The 22,616-nt window shown below is 47.1% G+C and overlaps 1 protein-coding gene across 3 annotated transcripts in view; it reads left to right on the top strand.

Moving 5' to 3' along the window:
• Nucleotides 1-21,113, top strand: part of CACNA1I (calcium voltage-gated channel subunit alpha1 I) — a 164,814-nt gene extending 143,701 nt beyond the window's left edge. For 2 of the 3 annotated variants that reach the window (XM_033057833.1, XM_033057832.1), the window contains 13 exons: nucleotides 375-567; nucleotides 1,660-1,811; nucleotides 3,473-3,582; nucleotides 4,184-4,317; nucleotides 5,009-5,079; nucleotides 7,940-8,018; nucleotides 8,570-8,691; nucleotides 9,433-9,771; nucleotides 10,381-10,527; nucleotides 14,688-14,804; nucleotides 15,177-15,345; nucleotides 16,187-16,383; nucleotides 18,110-21,113. In XM_033057833.1, the coding sequence (XP_032913724.1) occupies nucleotides 375-567; nucleotides 1,660-1,811; nucleotides 3,473-3,582; nucleotides 4,184-4,317; nucleotides 5,009-5,079; nucleotides 7,940-8,018; nucleotides 8,570-8,691; nucleotides 9,433-9,771; nucleotides 10,381-10,527; nucleotides 14,688-14,804; nucleotides 15,177-15,345; nucleotides 16,187-16,383; nucleotides 18,110-18,814 (2,535 nt within the window). In that variant the 3' untranslated portion in view covers nucleotides 18,815-21,113. The remainder of the gene's footprint in view (nucleotides 1-374; nucleotides 568-1,659; nucleotides 1,812-3,472; nucleotides 3,583-4,183; nucleotides 4,318-5,008; nucleotides 5,080-7,939; nucleotides 8,019-8,569; nucleotides 8,692-9,432; nucleotides 9,772-10,380; nucleotides 10,528-14,687; nucleotides 14,805-15,176; nucleotides 15,346-16,186; nucleotides 16,384-18,109) is intronic. The other variant, XM_033057834.1, reaches the window with a different exon arrangement.
• The last annotated feature ends 1,503 nt before the right edge of the window (nucleotides 21,114-22,616 follow it).

Raw genomic sequence — 22,616 nt, 5'->3', positions numbered from 1 at the left:
TCCTTGTGCTCATAAGGCAGAAGCATCCTTTAACATCCTGCTTCACATACCTCCCTCAAACCAAGAGTCCCTTCCAGGCTCCTTCTGAATCCTTTGCTCACCTGTTTGCAAGGGGTCAGGTCCATGGTCTTGTCTAGTCCATGCAGGGAGGTGTAGCTGTGGCTATGCTGTGTGTCTGTGATAGTGTTAGTGGGCCTTTATTTGTAATGAAGAAGCAATAATGTCATGTGTCTTTCTGGGCATGCTGGCTCCCTCCTGGCCCACACATGGTTATTTCAATACCTTGTAAAGCAGGATCTGTTGAGCTTCCGCCCACTGCATCACTATTCCTCTACCACTAGACAATGACTACCTCTGTTCTCCTCCCACTCCAGCCAGTGACCAACAACAACCCCTGGATGCTACTCTACTTCATCTCCTTTCTCCTCATCGTCAGCTTCTTTGTGCTCAACATGTTTGTGGGGGTGGTGGTGGAGAACTTCCACAAGTGCCGGCAGCACCAGGAGGCTGAGGAGGCGCGCCGGCGGGAGGAGAAGCGCCTGCGACGCTTGGAGAAGAAGCGAAGGAGTAAGGCACAGCCTAAGTGTTTGGTTGGTTCGTAGGCCAAGGTTTTTTGAAAAAAACCTTTTCCTCTTCTTTTTCTTTCCCAATGGGCTGGTCTCCAAAATCCATTGCTCGTGGCCATGCTCTCAGCCTTCCTCCCCGCACCACTGCTGTGTCACCACACACCTCACTGGGGCGGTCTGGGGAAGAGGGGTGGCTGAGGAGATCTGCTGGGACTCCAGGGAAGGCACTGGGGAAGGGTTTTAACACCCTGCTCCTCAGGAGATAACATACAAAAAACACCGCTGTGCACATGCCGACAGGCACGCTTCCTGTGCTTGGGGTAGAGTCCCACCTGGGCTTCCTGCAGCTCAGCTGGTGGTTGAAGAAGAACCTGGACAGACCATTCTTTGTGTTTAAACCCTAATTTAAAGAAGAGTGGGGAAAAAAACAAGAGGAAGACCCCTGTGTTTTGTCCCAGTGACCCCAGTGTTGCAGTGTCACACCTTGGGATCCCAAACCCTCTGTGGTGAAGGAAACCTTCAATTCCTGGTGTTTCTGTCCTGTTTTGTGTTACTTTTAGATAAAAATTGCTAAAGCATGCTTGCTCCTGGAAATCATCCCTACTACCCAGACTTGCATTCACAGCCTATGGGCATGCTTTCCACTCCTCTGCTCCAGTTTTCCCCTTCTCTCCTATAACCCCCCAGGGCCCCTCCTTGAACCATCTGCTCCCTTTTATCATAAGTGATCTTAATTTGTCAAGATATGAAATGCTGATTTAGCACCACTCCCACAAACTCAGACTAATGGGTTTTCTTTCTAGTATTCTGTTCATTGTCTTTTTTCCTACATATTTTTCCTCGTTTCTGCTTTCCTTTTTTGTTTTTAGGTTGGGTTTTTTTTTTTATTTTCCCCCATCCTCCCTATGTTCTTTATCTTTACCTATTATTTTCTGGTTTTTCTCTCTCCCAAATACATTCCATTTTCTTTCAATACCTATCACCAATCTTGTGCCTTCTCCCTCAGTGTTTCTTACCCAGTGTTTCTTACCCATCTCTCTCTCTCTCTTCTGATTTCTTCCTAACTCTGCCCTTATCCCTCTCTCCACGGAAGAGGCGCAACGCTTGCCGTACTACGCTACTTACTGCCACATACGCCTCCTTATCCACTCGGTCTGCACCAGCCACTATCTGGACATCTTCATCACTTTCATCATCTGCCTCAATGTGGTCACTATGTCCTTGGAGCACTACAACCAACCTGTGGTGAGTGAGATCATGGAGTTCTGCCTCCAGACATTGTCATTTTGGTACAACTCTCTGGTAACCACTGCCCACCAGCATAAGTAGGACACTTGGGTATCTCTGAAAACTAGGGTTAAAGTTTTGCAGGAATTAGTTTTGTAGTAGGCAAAATTGAGCGAAGATTTTCATGTATATCTATAAAGGTAGTTCCTACTCAGACACTTGTTATCCATTAAAATCAATAGAGAGAAGGTATCTGAGCAAGAGTCAAGCCCCTAGAAAGCATGGTGCAATTAAGTCTCTGTGCTTTATATTAGTAAGTGGATATGTGGGTTACCCAAATTTAGCTGCCTGCTCCGCTTTTTGTCTGGATCTAATATGAGTGGTGGAGGCAGCAGTGTCCTGGGAGCTTCAGGCTCTGCATCAGATTTCCAAATGTCAGCCCAATCCCCCGCCATATGGCCTCACCTGAGAGAGCCAGAGTGACTGGTTGTATGTCATGGCATGGGTCATCTTTACCAAGCCACCTTTTCTTCACAAGAGAACCTGTGGGGCCAAAGTGCTGAGCAGAGCCTCTCCCAGCTGCAAGGTGTGATGCCAAATACAGCACCTTGGAGGCTAAATAAAATTTACACTTTGTTTGGGCACAGACCATGTACCTCTCAGTGTTCCTGGCAAAGGTGAGGAAGCCTTTGGTGGGAAAAATGTATGCTGCACATATCAAAGGAGCCTTCTGCCTCCATATGTAGACAAAGCATTCATCATGACATCAGTGACATTTCAGTTTTCTCTTCAGAAGACCCCTGGTTTAGGTGACAGCTCTAGTGTCTGAACAGATTGTCTGAGGTAGCTCAGGCTTTAATCAGGAGCTGAATCTGCCTGTTCTCATTTAGGCGTATTGCTGGGCTCCTCTGTTTCCTGCCCACCTTGCCCAACTGCCCCGCTTTTATCTTGCCCTAGATGGTGTGCAGCTTTATATTTCAGGAACTCTCCACCTTTATCTGTTGGTGTCCTCACATCAGATCTTTGTTTCTCAACAAGCCACTCCTCTTCCTTACTCTTCAGCTCTTTTCCCTGGAACACTGCTGCTGTCAGGCTCTGTTAAACAGTCTCTCAAAGCACTTCAAACCCTTCCAGTACAAAATGCCACCAAAAGCTGCCCACCACTCACACTAGTTCTTGGTGGCCGTAAAAGAGCCAGAAACCAAACAGCACAGAGATATGATGTGCTGGCACCAGACCAAGGCCCAGCAGGGTTTCCTCCGGCCAGAGATGACCTGAATCCACAACCAGAGTAACCTCTTTGCTTCACTCCTGCTTGATAGCTGTGCCATTAACAAGGTGTCATTCAGGTGGCACGGGCTACTGGCAGAAGAAAAACCTTATGGCATTTCATGGATTCTCTTGCAATAGCCTCCTCCTCCTGATTATGCTGAACAGTACAGGAAAAAGGAGCAGTAACTAATCCTGAGAAGAACATGGGGCAGAGGGGCTGGCTGGTGGCTGCTCCACATTCAAGCAGGTGGGAAGTGTGGGGCAGCTTCCCCACCCAACAATGAATACCTGAGGCAGCTTCCACACCCCAGGATGAATTCCTGGCACTTAGGAGAGTCCCTGCACATGGGGGTTATGTGTATGATGGTGCTTTTGCCTCAATTATTTTCCCTGTCTGTCTGTGGCAGTCCCTGGAGACAGCTCTCAAGTACTGCAACTACCTGTTCACCACTGTCTTCGTGTTTGAGGCAGTCCTCAAGCTGGTGGCATTTGGTCTGCGACGATTCTTCAAAGACAGGTGAGCAGAGGGTTACAAGCTCTGGCTGTGGGACAGCTGGGTTTGGGGTAGAGGTTTGGGATGGTGCCCTGTCTAGACCTTCAAGTGGTAGCAAAGTGCTCAGACTGCCTCCCAGCTCTGCACAGCGTGGATCTAACCGCGTCCTCCACAAGCTGCAATGCCTAGGCAATAGCAAGAGTTGTCCAAAAATTGCCTCTTGGTTGGAGTCTTCTGGTTAGGCTAGAAAGCAAAGGAGATGAGGTTAGAGAGAGACATTTTTCCTGCCCTTGAGGCAAACTGTGAGCATGCTGAAGCAGAACATATATAGCATAGTTGATTCAAGGTAGTAAGGCCATGAAAAGCTGAGCCCATTAGTCAAAGCATAGCGCCATAGTAACACAGCTCCATGCTTTCAAATCAGACTGGCTTGCCTCTGGCTGCTCAGGGTGTCTGAAAAGTGAATCTCTGTTCCTCTGGAAAAGCCCATATAGGCTGACTCAGAATGGGCCTTGAACTCATACATAAGGAAATGTTTAGGGTGAAGTGGAGACAAGTGCCTTTCTTTCTCAGGAAAATGGAATAACTCTATCTTCGTTTATTCTCTTCAATTTTTTCTCTAAAGGTGGAACCAGCTAGATCTGGCCATTGTGCTGCTGTCTGTTATGGGCATCACACTGGAAGAGATTGAAATCAATGCTGCTCTCCCAATTAACCCCACTATCATCCGGATCATGAGGGTGCTGCGCATCGCCCGGGGTGAGAGAGACACTGGCCAGAGCAGGGCTGTATGTGGCCATGAATGCAACTTGGTGCCATGACTCACTGAGCAGTGGCTGTAAAGTCCTGAGCTGGCCCTGTCCCCAGCCCTCGAGGAGCCTCTGGGGTGTCCTTCATCACATCCCAGCAGGGATTCTAAGATCTAGGATACCCTGGAAGCTCAGACTTTCTGGTTCCATGAGAGGTGAAGCCCTGAGAGGGTGGGATCATGTGAGATCTGAACTTTCTCTGTTACTCATTTTTGGGACAACTATAGTAGTGGTGTGGGGGGCAGAGGCCACCAAGCAGGTTGAAATTTGCTCAGGTAAGGTGGTGGCCAAGGTGTGACAAGATGGCATAACAGTGAAGATTGAAGGAAGAGAAAGTCATGGAAGGAAAAATCAAAGCAGAAAGACAATTAGGATACACTCTCCTGGGAAAAAGCACATGGCTAGAGTGTCTGGGTAAAGCAGAAGCAGCCCAATAGACATGGGTGGCAGAAACAAAATATTTAGCGAAAAGGATATGAGCTTGTACCATCAAAAGCGAGAAAAGGAATGAGGGGAAAGCCCAGTTTTTCTAGGGCAAGGAGAGACAGGAATCTGTCTTATGCTGCTGTCATTAGTAATTCACACAAAGGATGCCTCTGAGCTCAGTCTGACTGACACTTCTCTTGTGCTTGTTGTGGCAGTCCTGAAGCTACTGAAGATGGCCACAGGAATGCGAGCTCTGCTGGATACAGTTGTTCAAGCCCTGCCACAGGTAAAACATCTTCCAAAAAGACTCTTCTCTTCTGTCTCTTTTTCCAAAGGGTAGATTCTTGTGGGGTCTCAGAGGTGGTGTCTACTGTGGTGTGCAGACAACTGCCTGAAGGTCATGTCCAAATTCTCATGTCATTCACGGGGTTACAGCTCACCTCGTATCTGTCTTCTCCTGCATGTGAAAGAAATAAGGCTTGACCTCTGGATAAGGGTAGGTTTCTTCCTATCATGTCTAGCTAGTGTCTAACTCTTTGTAACTAGTCCTTGGCTCCTTTCTCCCCTCTCCATAAGAAGAGAAGAGTGATTGGAACCCATTTCAGGAGGAAAGGACATCTTTCTGTCACTGCAGCTCTCACCCTTCCCTGAATGTGCCCCCTTTCCCTCCTTCTCTTTCATTCATGCTCTCCTTTCCTTAGCCAGTGCTTCCCCCTTCCTGCTTTCATTTCTTTTCTCCTGCTGGATCCCTTTGTGTTTGAGTGTCTCATGCATGAGAAGCAGTGACACACTCTGTTGTGGCTCACACAGCCGGCAGTAAAGTGTCTGCTGCAAGACATCAAGACAGAAGGATCTCATGAGCTGTGAGTGGCAGCTGCTCCCAAACGAGATGCTGACACCGTGCTTTACACAGGCTTTGAGCCCACTGTGCGCATCCCCCGTGATGGATGAGCAGTCAGGGAGTCTGGTCCCCTTCCCTTTGGATTGTTGAGGGAGAATTGTTAAGCAAGGAGTAACGGCACCAAGTGGCTCTGCGGATCATACATCAGACCCTTGGCAGGCCCTGAGAAGGCAACTCTGCTGCGTGTTATCAAAATGCACAGGCATTTGTCAGTTGATTTATCAGCTAATGTGCCAGTGCTGGTGAGTGATGATGAGCTGGGAATCAATCTGAAAGCAGCAGGAGTAGTTACTCACGGAATTTACTTCTGGTATTGGTGACAATAAATGTCAATCTGAATTAGAGGAATATGATGGCACAAAAGTGAAAAGGAAACTCTGATCTTTTATGGATACTGAGCTCTGTCTGCTTTTTATTAAACAATAGTTATTTGTGGTCTATTGTAATAATAGTAATAGCAACAGTATTAATAATTAATATGCAGGATATACAACATCATTCAGGATAGTTATGGGCTGAAATACATTGGGCAATAGAAGGGAGGAGAGATGAAGGATGTTCTTACTACAGGCAGATCTGGAATGTACATTTTTATTAGTCTGGCTCTGCTGCCACAGACTGGCTCAGTGCAGCTTCTTTGCACCTTGCTCTTTTCCATTCCAGGAGCCACAACAGATGATTTTTCTCAGGCAAGGATCTGGGACAGAGCAGGTCTTCAGATCCAGCGTCTGCATGTCTGTGGCATGTTTATTCTGAAACCCAGATAAATGCACACAGATATTAAGAGCTGGATGAAATAGTATCCAGAAACTGTTGGTAAGAGAACTCTGCAATATATTTGCACTTAAATGATGAGATTAAACTTCTACCCCCAAAATATAGGTAATAAATAAAAGTGGAGGACATATTCATATCCCTGTCATGTAAACAGAGAAACTGAGTCATCAGACAGTTTTGCTCACGATGGCAAAGAGCACAGCTGGGACCTGTGAGTCTCTGTTTCTCGTCCTAGCCACAAACCACAAGTATATTCTTCCACACTTTCTCATTTCTGAATTTTCTGTGTCCCATTTGCCTACCTTTTGGCTCCTTTGCTAACCAAGTTTGTGGGACAGGTCTTTTGGAGGTCAGTAATAACCTCTGCAGAGCAAACTGTGTCTGAAAATTTGGTCTCTAGGTATTCTCTGGAAGATAATAACAAGCAGGACTTAATCCCTCCAGCTTCAAATCCTATGACTTCCTATTGACTGGCTTTTGCTACCTCCTATAACAGGTTGGGCTTTGTTTAATAAAATTGGGTAACAGGTATAAAAAAAATCTCTCCATACTTATAGTTTTGTAAAAATAACTGAACTTAAAGGTCTAAAATCCAGCAGTTTCAGCATTAAAAGAATTAATCTAGTCTCCATATTTTATACACTGGTTCTTCGGGGGACAATTGAATTATCTGCAATATTATTCTCCAAGATTTATTGGCTTTGCCAAAAGAAGTAGTTTAAAATAAGCTGTCCTTTCCCTTGCACTTTATCCTCTTCCTGACCTTTCTCTTTGTTCCTAGAGCACAGACTCAAATCAGGGATTTTGGCTTGCTAATGGCATAAAAGGCATCTCCAGTTGGCCTGTTTCAATTCCTTTCCTGTCTTTGTTACATTGCAGCAATTCTTAATAGTGAATAGAGCTTTAATTTTAAAGAACCCTTTGGAAATGTAGTCCTTAGCTAAGTTTTATTAACTTCCTTTTTAAGGCCTTATAGACACAGACCCAGCACTGTGTTTTCACAGCATTTACTATGGTGTCTAATTTAGTCATCAGAAATAATTCCTTCCAGTGAGTATGTAGAGAGCCAGGATGTGGCAGTCCAGGGGAGTGGGTGGGCTGAATCATTTATTTCTCTCCTGAATTTGGATGGCACAGCAGTTGCAATGACTAAATTCGATTCCTGAAGTGGTGATCCTAACGTAGGCCCAGCGACCACATGCATTCAGACCAGGAACTGTTCAGTGTTTAAAAACACCCATTAAGTCCTCAATTTTTCCATGCCTTCTCTTCCCACATGCCTGTCCTCCCCCGGCCCTGATGGCAATTGGAGCCATCACTGAACATTTCTTAAGTGTTGAGCAATTGTTTGGTTGCATTTGTACACTGGGATTTCACTGCTGTTCTCTTCAGACTTGGAAATGCAGAAACACTTTCTGTACAGATGAAATAGGCTTTGGGATAGGCTGACAGTGCCGTTTGCTTTCAGGTGGGAAACCTTGGACTCCTTTTCATGCTCCTCTTTTTCATCTACGCTGCTCTAGGAGTGGAGCTCTTTGGTAAACTGGGTAAGTCTCAAGCAGACCATGCTTCAGTGTGAGCTACAGACATGCTGGTTGGAGGTTCTCAAAATCAGAACTCTTCAATAAAGGGACCAAGCTATTGGATGGACTTTGTTCTCCCTTCTGCATAATTGATGTAAGATGAATTTTCCTCTAATTATTGTTGTCCTAAGAGCCTGACAAATAACAGCAGCCTCCGTTTTCTCTTACATTCTTAAACACTTGCTTTTCCTACGCTTTGTCCCCAAAATTGCCTTCAGGATTACAAGAAAAATTTGTGAAAGTTTATTTACATCTCTTGCCATGGAATATTGATCAAGAAGAAAGGCAGTCCATTGACATGTTGGGAGGATCTCCCTAAGCAACAGAGTTACACTGCCTGATGTCCTGGGGCTGGGCCATCAGGGATTTTTCCATATTGATGGCCAACAGTCAGCTGTTGGGCAGGGTGCTGATACCATTCATTACCTGAGATCTTCAGGTTGTTGGTTTATGTTGTTGGTCTCAGGGCTGGTAGTGTGTCCTTCCCTGAGTGTTGCATTCCCCTTGTTTTGCAGTGTGCAATGATGAGAACCCCTGTGAGGGCATGAGCCGCCACGCCACCTTCGAGAACTTTGGGATGGCCTTCCTCACACTTTTCCAGGTGTCTACGGGTGACAACTGGAATGGGATCATGAAGGTAACTGGGACTTGGAGGCAAGGAGCTCCTCTTGTGGGGAAAGAGAAATTCTGATGTGTGGTCTGTTCAGCGGAGCCTGGGCTAGGAAAGGGAAGTGGAACAGAACACAGAAGCTGGGTTGCTAGATAAGGTCCCTGTTTGGTCCAGAGTCTCTCTCCCCACTGTAGTAACTCACCTTGGGCTCATCTAGTCCTAGAGACATCTGATTGAGAAAAGTGGCAATTTTCCTTGGGAGGAACAAGAAAATAATTTAGGCTAGAAAGGAATAACCACTGCAGTCAGGACTGTTATCAAAGCTGAGCACAGGACACATGTGTTGGACATGGCACTCATCTGCAGAGCTACCAGGAAAACACAAAATAAATACTTCCTTTGGAGGACAAGGAGAGAGCTAAGTTCTTTCATCACATACGGTGCTTTTGAGAATAGATGGGAGAAGGCAGTACCAGCCTGCTCATTTTTGGTCTTGCTCACATGTGTGGGGCTAAAGTGGCAGCAACATGTCATGGTCTGAACCATGCCTTTGGATGGTTTTGCTCTGAAGCAAACAGCATATGAACAGTGTGTCCCAGATTCTTTGGGGACCTCATTATGCCAAAAGGTATAGGGTGATAGAAGTGTTTGCCTTGTTCTTTCCATTGGCATCAGTGTTTTTTGACAGAGACAACAGCCAAGCGTCTGTTCTTACTTTAGTCTTTCCTTCCTTCCATCATTCCCTCTCGATCCCAACTTCCCCTCAAGGATACCTTGCGTGACTGCAGCCACGATGACCGGAGCTGCCTCAGCAACCTGCAGTTCATCTCCCCACTGTACTTTGTCAGCTTTGTGCTCACAGCCCAGTTTGTCCTCATCAATGTGGTGGTAGCTGTGCTCATGAAACATCTCGACGACAGCAACAAGGAGGCCCAGGAGGACGCAGAGATGGATGCTGAGCTTGAGATGGAAATTACTCATGGGCTGTGCTCCCACAAGTCAGGCTCTCCAAATTCAGGACAGGGAAAAGGAGCAGGAACAGGAGGAGGTGGTGGTAGAACAGATCCTGAAGGACATCTGTGCATGAGATGTTACTCTCCAGCCCAGGTGAGTACAGCTTTGAACTTACTAACCAGACTGCAGCAGGGAGATGTGGACATTAGCTGGGCAGCTCAGATGATTGAGGGCTTAGCAACAGCAGAGTCTTCCACCTCAGGGTGAAAGGTTTGCTTTCAGCAGTAGACTTTTGAGTTGATAGGATTATGTAGGGACAAGGCTATGACAGCAGTGTGTCCTCTTCATTGTCATCATGGTGTAGGAACCTGAGGGCCAGCAGAGGAGGGATGGAGCAGATCAGCTAAAGGTGTGACAGGAGCAAATTTAAGAGGGGAGCTCAGGAGAAGAGTGCAGGAGAAATGGCAGATCGAGAGTGAGTGACTCCAGCAGAGCTGGAAGGGAGACGTGAGCACTGAAAGTGAGTGAAGACTGTCCCTCCTTATTTTATTTTATTTTTTTCATTGAACTCTGGCACCTTTACACACCCTGTGGAGCAAATGTTTTCCCCAGTGACCCCGTGCAAGTACCTCCAGAACAAGATGCTGCTCCAGATGAGTCAGGGTGGAGAACCCAGCCCCAAATTCACGTGAAACTTGAAAGCAAAAAACTCAACATTCTTAAAATGATCTCTCCCATCCTCCCCCCTTTCTTGTCCCCTAGGAGAACTTATGGCTGGACAGTGTCTCTTTAATTATTAAGGACTCCTTCGACGGGGAGTTAATGATCATCGATAACCTATCGGGCTCCGTCTTCCATCATTACTCCTCGCCGGCCATGTGCGAGAAGTGTAACCATGACAAGCAAGAGGTAACCTGCGTGCGAGGATGTGTGAGGGGACTCTTCCCCCCAGACCTGCACACCCACACCCACGCGCCTGCAGGTCGTCCCGTGTGTGCTCCTCACTGCAGATTGTGTAGACAGTAGAGCTTGTTGACCTGTGTTTGTTCTCTGTTGTGAAGTGCTGGTGCTGCCTCTAGTACAGGCCTGCCCTCTTCAGCCACACGCGGATGTTTGAGGTGGTGGAAAAGTGAGATGTGACAGGACACGGGTCAGGAGAGACTGAATGACCTGTAGAGAAATGACTATGAAGGCATCCTGGCAGCTCTTGTTGTGTTCAATTCTGCAAGAAAAGTCTAGGTTCAGGCTCATGTTGGACAGAGAACTCTGAGGATCTCACCCCAATGAGACCACTCAGGAGCAATTCAGTAGGAGATTTAAGCTTGTCTTTTGTCCTTGTTTTAAGCATGTGCTTTCTTATTCCCTATCGAGGTCGATCAATTAAGCACATGTTTAACTGCCTTGTTGAATAGAGTCATGTCTGTGAGCAAGGATTGGTTTGTGGTGAAAACCAGTTAATTACTTTGAGCAAAAACTAAATAATGAGCCCACTGAGAAAGTTTGTTAGCTGACAAATGGGTTGTTGCTAAGAGCAGGACCAAATGGCTTAGACTTGAGCTACTAAAGTTGGTACATGCTTTGGAAAACTCCTTCCTAACCAATTAGTCTTTTCAGGTTGTGAAACTTGAGGAGCAAAATAGTCTGGGAAGGGTTAGGTGAGTAGCAGAACTAATTTAGTTCTGAGATAATTTCATTGTGTGTAGGTGCTCTGATTTTGTGTGGTCAGACTTGTAGCAATAGTGTGGCACTTCTGAGTGTAAATTGGTACATCAGTGGCAAACTTCATCCCCTCCTTCCCCATAACTGACTCGATATGTTGTTATACCTTATAAAGAAACAAGGAAACTTGGGGAAAGAGTTCTTATTAGCAGATCATTCTATTCATGTTTAAAGAAAGCAACATTTTGTTTGGTCTCAGATGCCTAATTTTGATGCTCTGATATTTTTTCAGCTTCTCAGTTGTCTGCTTTCCCCTGTTGCTTCCTTTTGAAAGTATCAAAATGCAAACATTGCTATAGTTTATCATTATTGAGACACTTCACAAATGAATTCTGCATTAATGCAACCAAATAACTTGTTTTCAATTAACTGCAATTTCCATCGTTTTACTTAAGTCTTTATGTTAAGCAATTGGTACTCAGCTTTCTCAGCAAATGAGATCTCCTCAGGCATTCCAGAATGATTTCCCCCAAGTTAAGTCATTTGCAGCTAGTTTGAAAACCTCACAGATAGTCTTCAGTATCCCACCTATGAATGAAGACAACAACCCGTTTTCTTACCTTTCCAGCAAAGAAACTAGATAGCAAAATCTTCAAATGCAAGCCACAGCCAGAGTAAAGAATTTTATGTAATTATCACAACTGAATAATTATTCTTAGATCATACTTTCTAATGGCTGTTATAGAGCCATAAATTACTTTCAAAAATGGTGTTTCAATGCATCTAAAATGTGGAATTGAAAAGAAATTATCTACACAAGAATGAGTTTAGTAATAAAACACAGATCATATTTTGGATCATGAGTCAAAACTATACCTTAGGATTTTTAAGCCAGGATTGATCATGACCTTCTCTTCATATTTCAAAGTAGAAAAAAAATTGAGGAAATTTCAGTATTGGAAATTGGATATATGGAATCCTAGCTAACATCAGCAATCATTAAATTAGAGTGTACTCTGGCACATCAACATATCCAAATAAGTATTATACACAGACTGAATTATACAGTCCCAGAAGCAATTGACAGCAAGTTACATAGGCAAAACTATTTATCTAGTCCTCTTAAGTGCATGTGTGCCAGAAAAAAACCCAGTATTCTAGCTGTCCACCCTATCAGCCTCGAACTGCTCTTCTGACAAAAATCACAGACTAGGCAAAAATGTCCCCTCCAATTCCATTGGTAGTTTAATTCATCAAGATGCTGAGCACAGTGGATGGACACATTTAAACGTGTGCTCAAACTCATTAATATCTGCTAAGCTTTTTGTGGCATTGAACAGAAGTGCTTAGTGCCTTTCCCAATTACACTCCTGATATTTTCAAGCCATTTATTTGTACAATTAAGGATTTTTGTAATTGTGGGTCTGTTTTTAAAGGTATACTTGCAAGTTTTCTCAGGGATATGTGTGCATGGTTCAGTATCTCAGGCTGATGTCCCTTGCAGGTTTCATGGATTGAGATCTAATGAACAGCCCCTTCTTCCCCACTGGAATTTAAAATGTCTTTTTTGTTCCTCATCTCTAGTCAGCAGATTTTAAAATATTATACCATAAGGGAAGCAAAAAGAACAAAATCTCCTTTTTTCATGGTGCTAAACTCTTCTCTTGTCATTTCTATCCTTTCACTCTTGTGGTGGTTGACAGACTTCTGTATATGGATGACTGAAGTGTGTTTAGCCATGGTAGCAGCTTGTCAGTGAGCACCAGTGAAATGTATTTCCATACCTGCGGTTTATTTAGTCATTGCTTTGTTGATTGTGGGTTTTGTGTAGATCTCAGGGTGGTCAGAACTTTCAAGCAAGTGGTTCAGTGACAAACAGACTGTTCTGGCTTTTGTTGAAATCCTTTTTTATGGATGGCAGAGGTGGTCACAGATGTTACCACACGTCATGCTCGCGTCTCTACAAGCACTATAAGGGTGTTTTGGTACAGCAAGCACTTGGGAGAGTAATAGATGAGTAGGCCCATGAAGTGGGACTGGATGAAGACTGTGCTTCTCTACAGGAGTTGTTGCTGACTGGTGGTTGTGTAGCATCCCTGGTGTAAGTTCATTGTGGGCTCTCTGTGCATTCGTGTTCTGAGGAGCAGAACATTGTGGGCTCTCTCCAAGGTTGAACAGCACCATGTTCCTGTGTCAGAATAATACCTCAAATAAGGATGTCATTTGTGCACTTTATTTACATCCAGCTCCAGTTTTCCATTCTGTTTGTTTAAAGTGCATTATCCCTCAGATGGAGACCTCTTCCAGTCTCTGGCATTGGCACAAACCACTAAACTTCCAGCTCAAAAGTCATCTCTCCAAATGTTTCACCTGCTGTCATGGCACAAGAGCCGTTTCCTGCCTCTTGCAAACACAAACACGTGGCCAGAAGCTGTCCCAACTGAGACAACCCAGAATACAGCTCTCAAGAGTTAGCTGCTGGTGGTGCAAACTTCTGGCACTCCAGAGACCAGTGATGGAAATCCAAGCACAGGAGGGACAGAGTAACTGCTTAGGCTGATAGAAAAAGATGCTTTGTAGGCATTGTAAGAAAGAGTTGTCAGGCAGAGGAGATTTAAAAGCTTGGGGGAAAGAGGATGGGAGAGGGGCTCATGTGGTATGAAACAGGCCAAAATAATGAAGCAAGGTCAGGCATGGGACTGGAGCAGAGCTGAAGCACGGGAATGAGAGAGATGCAGTGGTCAGGCTAGCTTTCAGAAAACGAGAGAGCTCAAGTGTGGGTGTGTGGGAGGGCTGAGTTTAGAGATAGAGAACAGAATGGAAGACAGTGTTAGCTAAGATCTTGGGTAGGTTAGAGGAGAGGGGGAAGGCAAGATGCAGGAAAGCTGGAGAGAAACAGGGTTTCAGTAATGAAGGTAAGAGATTATGAAAAGCATGACACTGGCATGGACTGCAAAAGGCATGACTTTCCCTGGAATGAAAACATCCTTCATGTTTAAGCAAGGCTGTCTGTGGTGCCTTCAGAAAGAGGGGTCCACTCCTCATCCCTCAGCAGAGCTGGCTGCCCTGTCACCAACCTGAGGGACCCCTCTGCCTGCCTGACTTTACTTGCAGGGCCTTGGGCCAGCTGTATCACTGTGACAGATACAGGACTCGTTCCTCCAATTCTGGCACTAGAGGAGCATGGATTGGTTGCAGCCTGCTTGCAGATCGTATATTCAACCTCTCTTAAAAAGTGAATTCTCCTGCCCAGCCCAGGTCTGGGTTAGGCAGTTCCTGATATATCCAAGGAATATAACCTAAAATTGATCTTGGGTCTACAGGCTCTCACTTATCCACCATCAACAGTGTGACTGCTTGAAATGTGGATTCCAGGCATGACCTCTGATAGCTCCTTTCCCTTCCTGCAGGTCCAGCTGGCTGAAATGGAAGCATTATCCCTCAACTCAGATAAGTCCTCTTCCATCCTTCTAGGAGATGAGTCAGACAATCGAAACGCTGCTCAGCTGAATCCTAAGGAGATCAAGGTTAGCCTCAGACAGCCATGGGCATCTTACACCGTGTGCTGTACTTATGGGCCTGCTCATTTCAGGTGCTCTGTATTCATCCAGGTGTCCCTGCTGAGGAATATAATTCTGGTCATTTTTCAAGAGCTTCTCCATAGAGACACACTGTGGAGTAGGATTTTAAGAGAACAAAAGAATACATGCATTTGAACGTTCTCCTCACTACTGTTAGTAACTTCCTCTGAATTAGTCAAAAGGGATTTCGGCTGGAAAATTGAGCATCTTAGCTAGTTTGCAGTTATTATCAGAATCAGTTTTTCTTGAGGTTTTGAAGTCTGCTCTATCATCTTCCATTAAATTTCACAAAGCTTTGTCCTCATATATTTTTTCCAGCAGAATGGCCGGGACAACCCTGACTCCACTGGGGCAGACAATCTGGGGGAATGCCTGCTTCCAGCATCCGGTGAGGATGGCTCTACTAACCCAGACAGTTACCTGTGTGAAATGGAGAACACTCCTTTCAACTCAGTTCAGTCTTGGCTAAAGCATGAAAGTACCAAAGGTGAGCAGGGCTCTCATTCTCCAGGTCTGCTGAAACTGTGGGTTGGTTCAGCTCTGTTTTTCCCCTGCTTTCCCTCTGCCAGGATGAGGAGAGTTATTGTGACTTGGGACTACTCTAACCAAGAATTAGCTTTCAGTTTGCTAATTTGCTTCAGGAATGGAGGGAGGAGCAGTTCCTTCATTTTTGTTGCTAGTTTTTATATCTTCCCTCAGACATGACTCTTTGAAATATTGTGGAAGTGCTGATCCCTGTTTGCAGTAGTGCACCCATGCATGGTCAGAGAACAGTGGGGACAGATTCTCCTGACATGCCAGCTGGATGGACTGTGCTCACTCAGCACAGAAAAACACTGCTGCCCCTTGAGACCAAGTAAAGGTTCAGGGAACATGTAACACATATCTGCCCCTGGTGGAAGTGCTCCAGTTCTATTCTTGAGCGTGCCCTGGTCTCCTGTGGTCCCCAGGTTTCCCAAACCACCACTCAGTTCATCTCCCTTCATCCCTTGTGTTGCAGGATCTGGGATGAATGTCCTCTGGCAGTGATACATACTTGAACCAAGGCATTATAGCTCATCATTTCTCTGTGAGAGCAACAGTAGAGCTGGCCTGTTACCTTACAGCTCTGAGCTGTGTTAGGTCTTCCTGGTCTGGTGCAGGTTTTTGTGCAAAAAGTGGGATCCTTAGTCTTGGCCAGGGGTGCATGTTCCTGAATATTCCTTCACTGGACCTGAGATTTGCTCAGTGTAACAGCAGCAAAGGCACAAAATAAAATCAGAGGACTCTTCAACTTCTTTTTTTCTTCTATTTCTGTTCTCCTCCCCTTTCTTTTGATGCTCTGTCAGTCCCTCCCAGCCCCTTCTCTCCAGGTGCATCTTCCCCTCTGTTACCTGTACCAACAGAATTTTTCCACCCAGCCATCTCTGCCACCCAAACAGGGCCTGAGGAAGTCTCGTGTCCACGCAACCTTCCTAAGATCTCTCTGCAAGGCTCGTGGGCATCACTGAGATCTCCAGGTGTGAACTGCTCGCTTCTCCATCAGGTGAGGAACTCTGTTTCTATCTGCTAGGAAAGTTCAATTTTCACATCCCATATAAACAGAGGGGGCTGAATGAGGAGGAGGGCAGAGGAAGGAGAGGCAGCTGTAGTCATAGGCTGGGTAACCCGGATCTGTAGGAGGAGCACAGTGGACTGCAGAATGCAGGAGGGTAGGGGAGGAAAGAGGATAGTATAACAAAGTGGTGTTGGATAGCTCTCACCCCGTGAAGTTCTTTGTTCTTCTGCTTTTGATCAGCTGCAAGGGGGCCCACGTGAAGATGAAATCACATCACTCTGTAGCTTCCCCCTGGGTCCCTGGCACTGGGTGTGCTGCAGACACCTGCATGCACAGCAGCCATGGTGTGGGCCAGGGAGGTGACAGCTGCACAGCCTCTTCAGCTCCTCTTAACACTGTGACTACAAATCGTGCACCTCCTTGATTGGAACAGGCTTCTTCCCACCTGCGTCCTCACATCCCTTAGTGCCCCATCCACACAGTCCCTAAGTTCACTGTTTTGCCCTGCTCACTTAACTCTCATATCCCAGAAAGGTGCCATTTCTTTCTGAAAAGGCAGCTATTTCTCACTAACAAAAGAGAAGAATGAAAGCACTGAGGGGAGATCAGGTGTCTCTGAAGTGCAGAAGATGCAGAGATGAAATCCCAGTAGAGATGTCTGCTGTTGTTCTTGGAAGATACTCCATGAACAGGGGCACTCTGTTCTAGACAAACTAAAAAATAAAATCAGATGTTATCCAGCTATATATGAAAGACAATAGAAATGTGTATAAATCTACCAAGGATAAATTTAGCCTTGGTCTGACACTGAGTTGTTGCAGTGTTGAAACTTCTGGTTTAAGTTAAGACATAAAGAGGTAGAGCCCTGGAGCTGGCACACCACTGGGACAAAAGTACTGAATTGTTATAAAGGAGAAATTAGCAAATTTCTGATTATTTGACAGAGACTGTACTGAATAACAATGGAGACTGCTTCAGGAGACTGCTTCCAGTCCTACATGCATCATTCCCAGTGCAGCATCCCAGTGATGATAGCATAGTGCAGACCAATTTCCTAGAAACAGCTAAAATGCAGCTTAACCAGATGAGCTCTGATACAAGGAAATTAAGGCTGTTTCCTCTTTCTGCTGGGAGAGCACACCCCCTTTCCACCCTAAATGAGAGGGTAGCTGCTGCTAGTGCCGGTCAAAAGAACCATGGAGCCTCTTTTCCCTCCCCAGATACTGATGATTTTTTTAATGAAAGGAGGTCCTTGATTCCTGTCCAGCTGATAGATGTGTCCCCAGTCTGTGTGGCAGGTTTGTAGGGAAGCCGTGAGTGAGGACCACAGGGAACCTTTGCTCTGCTGCTTCAGGGACAGCATAGCGGTGGGTGCTGCAGGGCTCAAAGACACAGCATCCCTTCCCTTTGGTGGAGCACTTCAGGTGGGAGGGGTAGATTCATCCTGAAGCAGAATGAAATTAGCTCAAAATATCGAAACTTCTCCTCCTCCTTACCCAGAAGGAAATCCCCGTGGCAGGCTGCACGGCTGGTGCTTTGAAGCACTGGTTGGTTTATGGCTCCCTTCCCCAGCAGAGCGAGAGAGGAATGGAGTTTTTCCCCTTTCTGTAATTGTGGCTTGTTATCCCACCCCAAAGCACCCCCAAAACCAACCAGGCAGTCTCTTGCCCACTGCCCGTGTCCCTGCTGAGAGCTGTGTTTCCGTGCTCCGCAGCGCCCCGAGAGCGACCCGTCCCTGGAGAGCCGGAGCAGCAGCTCGGCGGGCAGCCTGCACCCCGCGCTGGAGGACACCGGGCTCAGCCTCGGCGACTCTCGGCAGCGCGCCCTGGCCCTGCCGGTGGCTCTGTGCCCCGTGCCGCCGCCGGGCAGCCACGGACCCGCGGCGGCCCCGCTGTCCCCCGCCTCCCGCCGCCGCAGCCTGCGGGGCCGGGGGCTCTTCAGCCTGCGGAGCCTGTGCCGCCACCAGCGCAGCCACAGCAGCGGCGGCAGCACCAGCCCCGGCTGCACCCACCACGACTCCATGGACCCTTCGGACGAGGAGGGCGCGGGCAGCAGCCTGCGCGGGGGCGGCAACAACAGCGAGCCCTCGGAGACGCTGAGCAGCCTCTCGCTGACCTCGCTCTTCTCGCCGCCGCCGCCGGCGCCCAGCCTGCTCAAGAAGTGCAGCAGCACCAGCAGCCTCCAGGCCAGCCCCTCGCCCCGCCGCCCCGCCGCCCACCACGCCAAGCCCTTCTACACCGTGGACCCTCGCGGCTTCCTCTCGATGCCCTCCTGGGCGACGGACTTGTGCAAGGACACCCGCTCGCCCAGCGGAGGAGAGGAGCCGGACGGCCCCGGCAGGCTGGGGACAGGGGACCGCGGCTCCGCGCTGCCCCCCGAGCTGGAGCTGGGCGGCGGGGTCAGCAAGAGGAACAGATGAGGGTCCCTGAGCGCAGGGAGGGAGCGTTCGGCCGCCGGCACGGGGAGCATGTTTCGATAGCTTCTCCCCGGCAGCGATTCCAAAGGATTTGCAAGAAAAAGAAAACAGGCGAACAAAAATTTATAAATATATATATATATACGTAAATATATATATATATACATATATATATATAATAAATATTCTGGTACCGTACCTCAGAGGTGTGGGAGAGTGCAAGCAATACGGGAACAGTCCTGCCTGAGGGCAAGACCTGGACCATCACCCCAGAGACTACAGTGACAAGGAAAGGCCATGGGGCTGGCAGGGACGGGACCCTCCAGCCAGGTGACTGCTACGTGGCAGCTGTTTAGTTATATACATATACATATATAGAGAGATCGATTTATTTATTTTTTTTACTGAGAGATTATGAATTTCAGAAAGTGCTAAGGAGGAACAAGAGAATGGGGGGCCTGAAGGAGCTGCTATACCAAACCATGAGGATGGGGTGAAGGGAAACGGAGTGAGCAGCAAGGGAAGAGCATCTGGGGCTTGCCTGGTGTGTTTCTGGGAACTTCTTTATTGTCCATGCTTCCATTTCCAAGGTTAAAAATTGCGGGCCAGATCTTCAGGGTGAGAATAAATTGGCAAAACCTGCTGTCGGTGTAAAGCAGCGGAGTTCTGGCTTGAGGTGAATTCATGCTGATTTACAGCAGGTGAAAATCTGGCCCCAGCAACAGAGAAAAGCAAATAGCCATGGAGCACAGGGAAACGTTTTGAGGTGAAAAGCCTTGCTTTGAAGGGAATGTGTGAACACAGCGGGCACGCTCATGGAAGGAGGGATGGAGGCTACATGGCTTATTTTTGTTGTTGTTTTGTTGGGTTTGGTTTTTTCATTTTCCAAAGAAAGAAAATTTCAAAGGGAAAAGATTTACATGGTTCATGGGGATAATTTGGAGTGGGAGAGGCAGGGTGGAAGGGAAGGGGAAGGTAACAAGGGGAGAGTAAATTGAACTTTTCCCCCTTTTAGTTGCAGTAATTGTGATATTTTATTTTAGAAGCCCAAAGGTGCAAAAATTATCCCTAGAGAAACCTATCTGTTATTTTTGTATCTATAGCTATAATATATTAAAAGAATACAAAACCTAGAATATTAAAAAAGACATAAAAGCGAAGGGGGCTTCAAGAACACAAAACACAGTCAGTCCCTTTGCTGAGGGCTAAGGCTGTTCCAAGCCCCAGTGGGAACACCTTGCAAGGACATCCTCAGCTTGGGGGTGGTTCTGTCTCCTCTCTAGCATCATCCTCTGGCATTTTCCTGGTTTGCATCAGTGTAGCTGGGACCAGAGTCCTAATCAGTGCCAATCATGGGCATGGAGAGCAGCAAATATTGATTGGAGAGTGTGTGTGTGTTTGCGTGTGCGTGCCATTGTAAGGATGCTGATGTGTGTTGTGTCCAGGCCAACTGGCTCACCAGCTGGAGAGATGGGTGAGAGGGACAAGGAAAACTGCAGCTCTCCTTGTCTCTGCCTTGCAGGGCAGGTGGGAGTGGGGAGGATTGCAGAGGGCGAGGGCAGAACAACCATGACCTGCTTCAGGATCCAGGATTCTGTCCAGCATGGTCCTCTCCCAACGTGGCAACAAGGGTTCCAGAGGCTGCATCCCTCCTTGCTTTTCCAGTGGTACAACTGCACGAGTCTCCTTCCTGGCAGGGTCAGCCTGGATCTCCTGCTGCAGCAACTCCAAGGTTCTGTACCCTTCCCACATTTGCAAGTGGGCAGGAAAACTGACCACCTGAGGGGAACAAAGCATTTTGGATGTCATATACCACCCCAGGGATGTTCCACTCAGATGTGTCAGAGAAGACAGACTGGGAAAGGCAGCAGGGAGATGATAGCAGCCTAATGGAGACAAGACTGTTTAGAGCACTGAGGAGAAGGAGCAGGGCTCCCTGTACCATTTTTTCAGTCAGACCAAGAGGGGCTCTGCAGCCCTCCCCAGGGTCTCCCAGCTGGCATACAGAGCATTGTGAAGAGAGCAGCACAAAAGATGTCCTGATTTGATTGTGACCCGTCTGACTTTAAAGCAGCTGCTGCATCTTACAAACCAGTGTTGTAAGCAGCAAGCACATCACTTGGGACCTGCAGCCAGGAAAAGGATAATTACTGTGTGGACTTCATTCATTTGCTCTGTTGCAAGAGGATGCTGACTGCAGGGAGGTCAGACCTGTGAGTAGAGGACAGGAAAGCCTGGGTCCTTGTCCTTGCAGAAAGGATGCAAGTTCAGATTTATTAAAGCAATAATAAGGGTCTTTAAATGCTTTTTTTGCACTGGTGGTTCTTTGGGTGAGTTGCCCCTTCTTGCTGTCCCTTGGGCAGAGAGGAGGGGCGTGGCACATGGTTTCACATCCTCAGGGAAGGAATTCAGTCTCTAAATGGCTGAACAATGAACTTGGGTTGCACAGGGCTTCAGCCCAAACCCAGAGGTGCTTTGAAGCCAGAGGTAGGGCTTACCAAAAAACCCAAAGGGTTGAAACGCATCCAAACCCCAGATACTTCAATGCACACAGAGCGCTCCTTGGAAGTTTGCCATAAGAGAACACAGAGGTGGGACTCTGTGTGGAGCTCTGGGCTGTGAAATGTTTCAACTGAGCAATGGGAGAAGCATCAGAGACTGGTGGAGTGCTAGAAATTACCCCAGTATTTGATCATGAGTGAAGCATGGCCTGCACTTGGGATAGCTGAGAGGGAAGAAGGGTAAAAAGAGGGTGGTGGTGACCTCATGGGGTGAATACAGCCCCTTGTGTTTTGGGGTTTATGGGAGTCCTTTGCTCTGCAGAATGTCTCCCCTTCACCTCCCAGCAGGGTCATGCCACCTCGCCCACCCCCTTGCAGAAGGACTTTCACCCTTGGCTGTATGGCTGGAGCAAAAGGCTTCTGGCTTAGGAAGGAGGTTGCCATGGAAACAGAAGACTAGGTTATCCTTAAAGACTATTTTGTCTCTCTCTTTTAATTATTTACTAACTGTTTCAATATGAAGCAGAAAACATTTATCCTTCCCAAAGAGGAGGCAAAACACTAAACCAGCAAGAACTTTGTGGTTTTGCTGGGGATTTCTGCAGCACTTTAGATTGTGCAGTTTCTCCTGGCAAGAGCTGCCTTTCCCAGCTATGCCTGGCTGTTGGCACATGGAGAAACTCCTGTCATCACCCACCCACCTCCCAGACAACACCTGAGGGCAGCTTAGGATGTGCCCAGGCATCTATTCAGCCTCTAATACTCCCCACTCCCACAAGGGACTGTAGGCAGGCAGTTCCTGCCAGGGTGCTCTCTGCTGTCATTAGCCTGATATTGCTCTGTTTTGTCCTGCTGCCACACTACCCCTGTGCCCAGCTCTCCCCCACGTCTGCCACTGAAAGCATCCCTCTCCCTGCTCCATCCCAAGTCTTTCCTCCAGCTCACATCTCACTGCCACGTCCTGCTCCTGCTGCTGCTCTGACAAGCAAGGTGCATTTAACACCTTTCACCTTGGCTCACCAAGTAGTTCCTCTACCTATTTTAAACATTTCGCTAGTCTTTTTTTCTTTCTAAGGCCTCCCTGTAAATTTTCCTCTCACTGTGAACTCTGGGCCTATTGATGTTGCTCATTGCAGGTGCAGAGCAGAGCTCATCCCTTGTTTTACCCACCTTCTCTTGAATGTGGAGTCCTCAACTGCTCCAATCTGCTCGTGGAAAACACACCTGTATTTAGATTTTTTGTTTCTGAACCCAGAGACTGACTCAGCACAGCCAAATGAGTGATACATACCACTAGATGTACT

Source organism: Catharus ustulatus, chromosome 4 (genome assembly GCF_009819885.2).
Source record: "Catharus ustulatus isolate bCatUst1 chromosome 4, bCatUst1.pri.v2, whole genome shotgun sequence".
NCBI classification, from domain to species: domain Eukaryota; kingdom Metazoa; phylum Chordata; class Aves; order Passeriformes; family Turdidae; genus Catharus; species Catharus ustulatus.
Note: the sequence above shows the minus strand (reverse complement) of the source record. Positions and strands in the feature narration are given on the sequence as shown.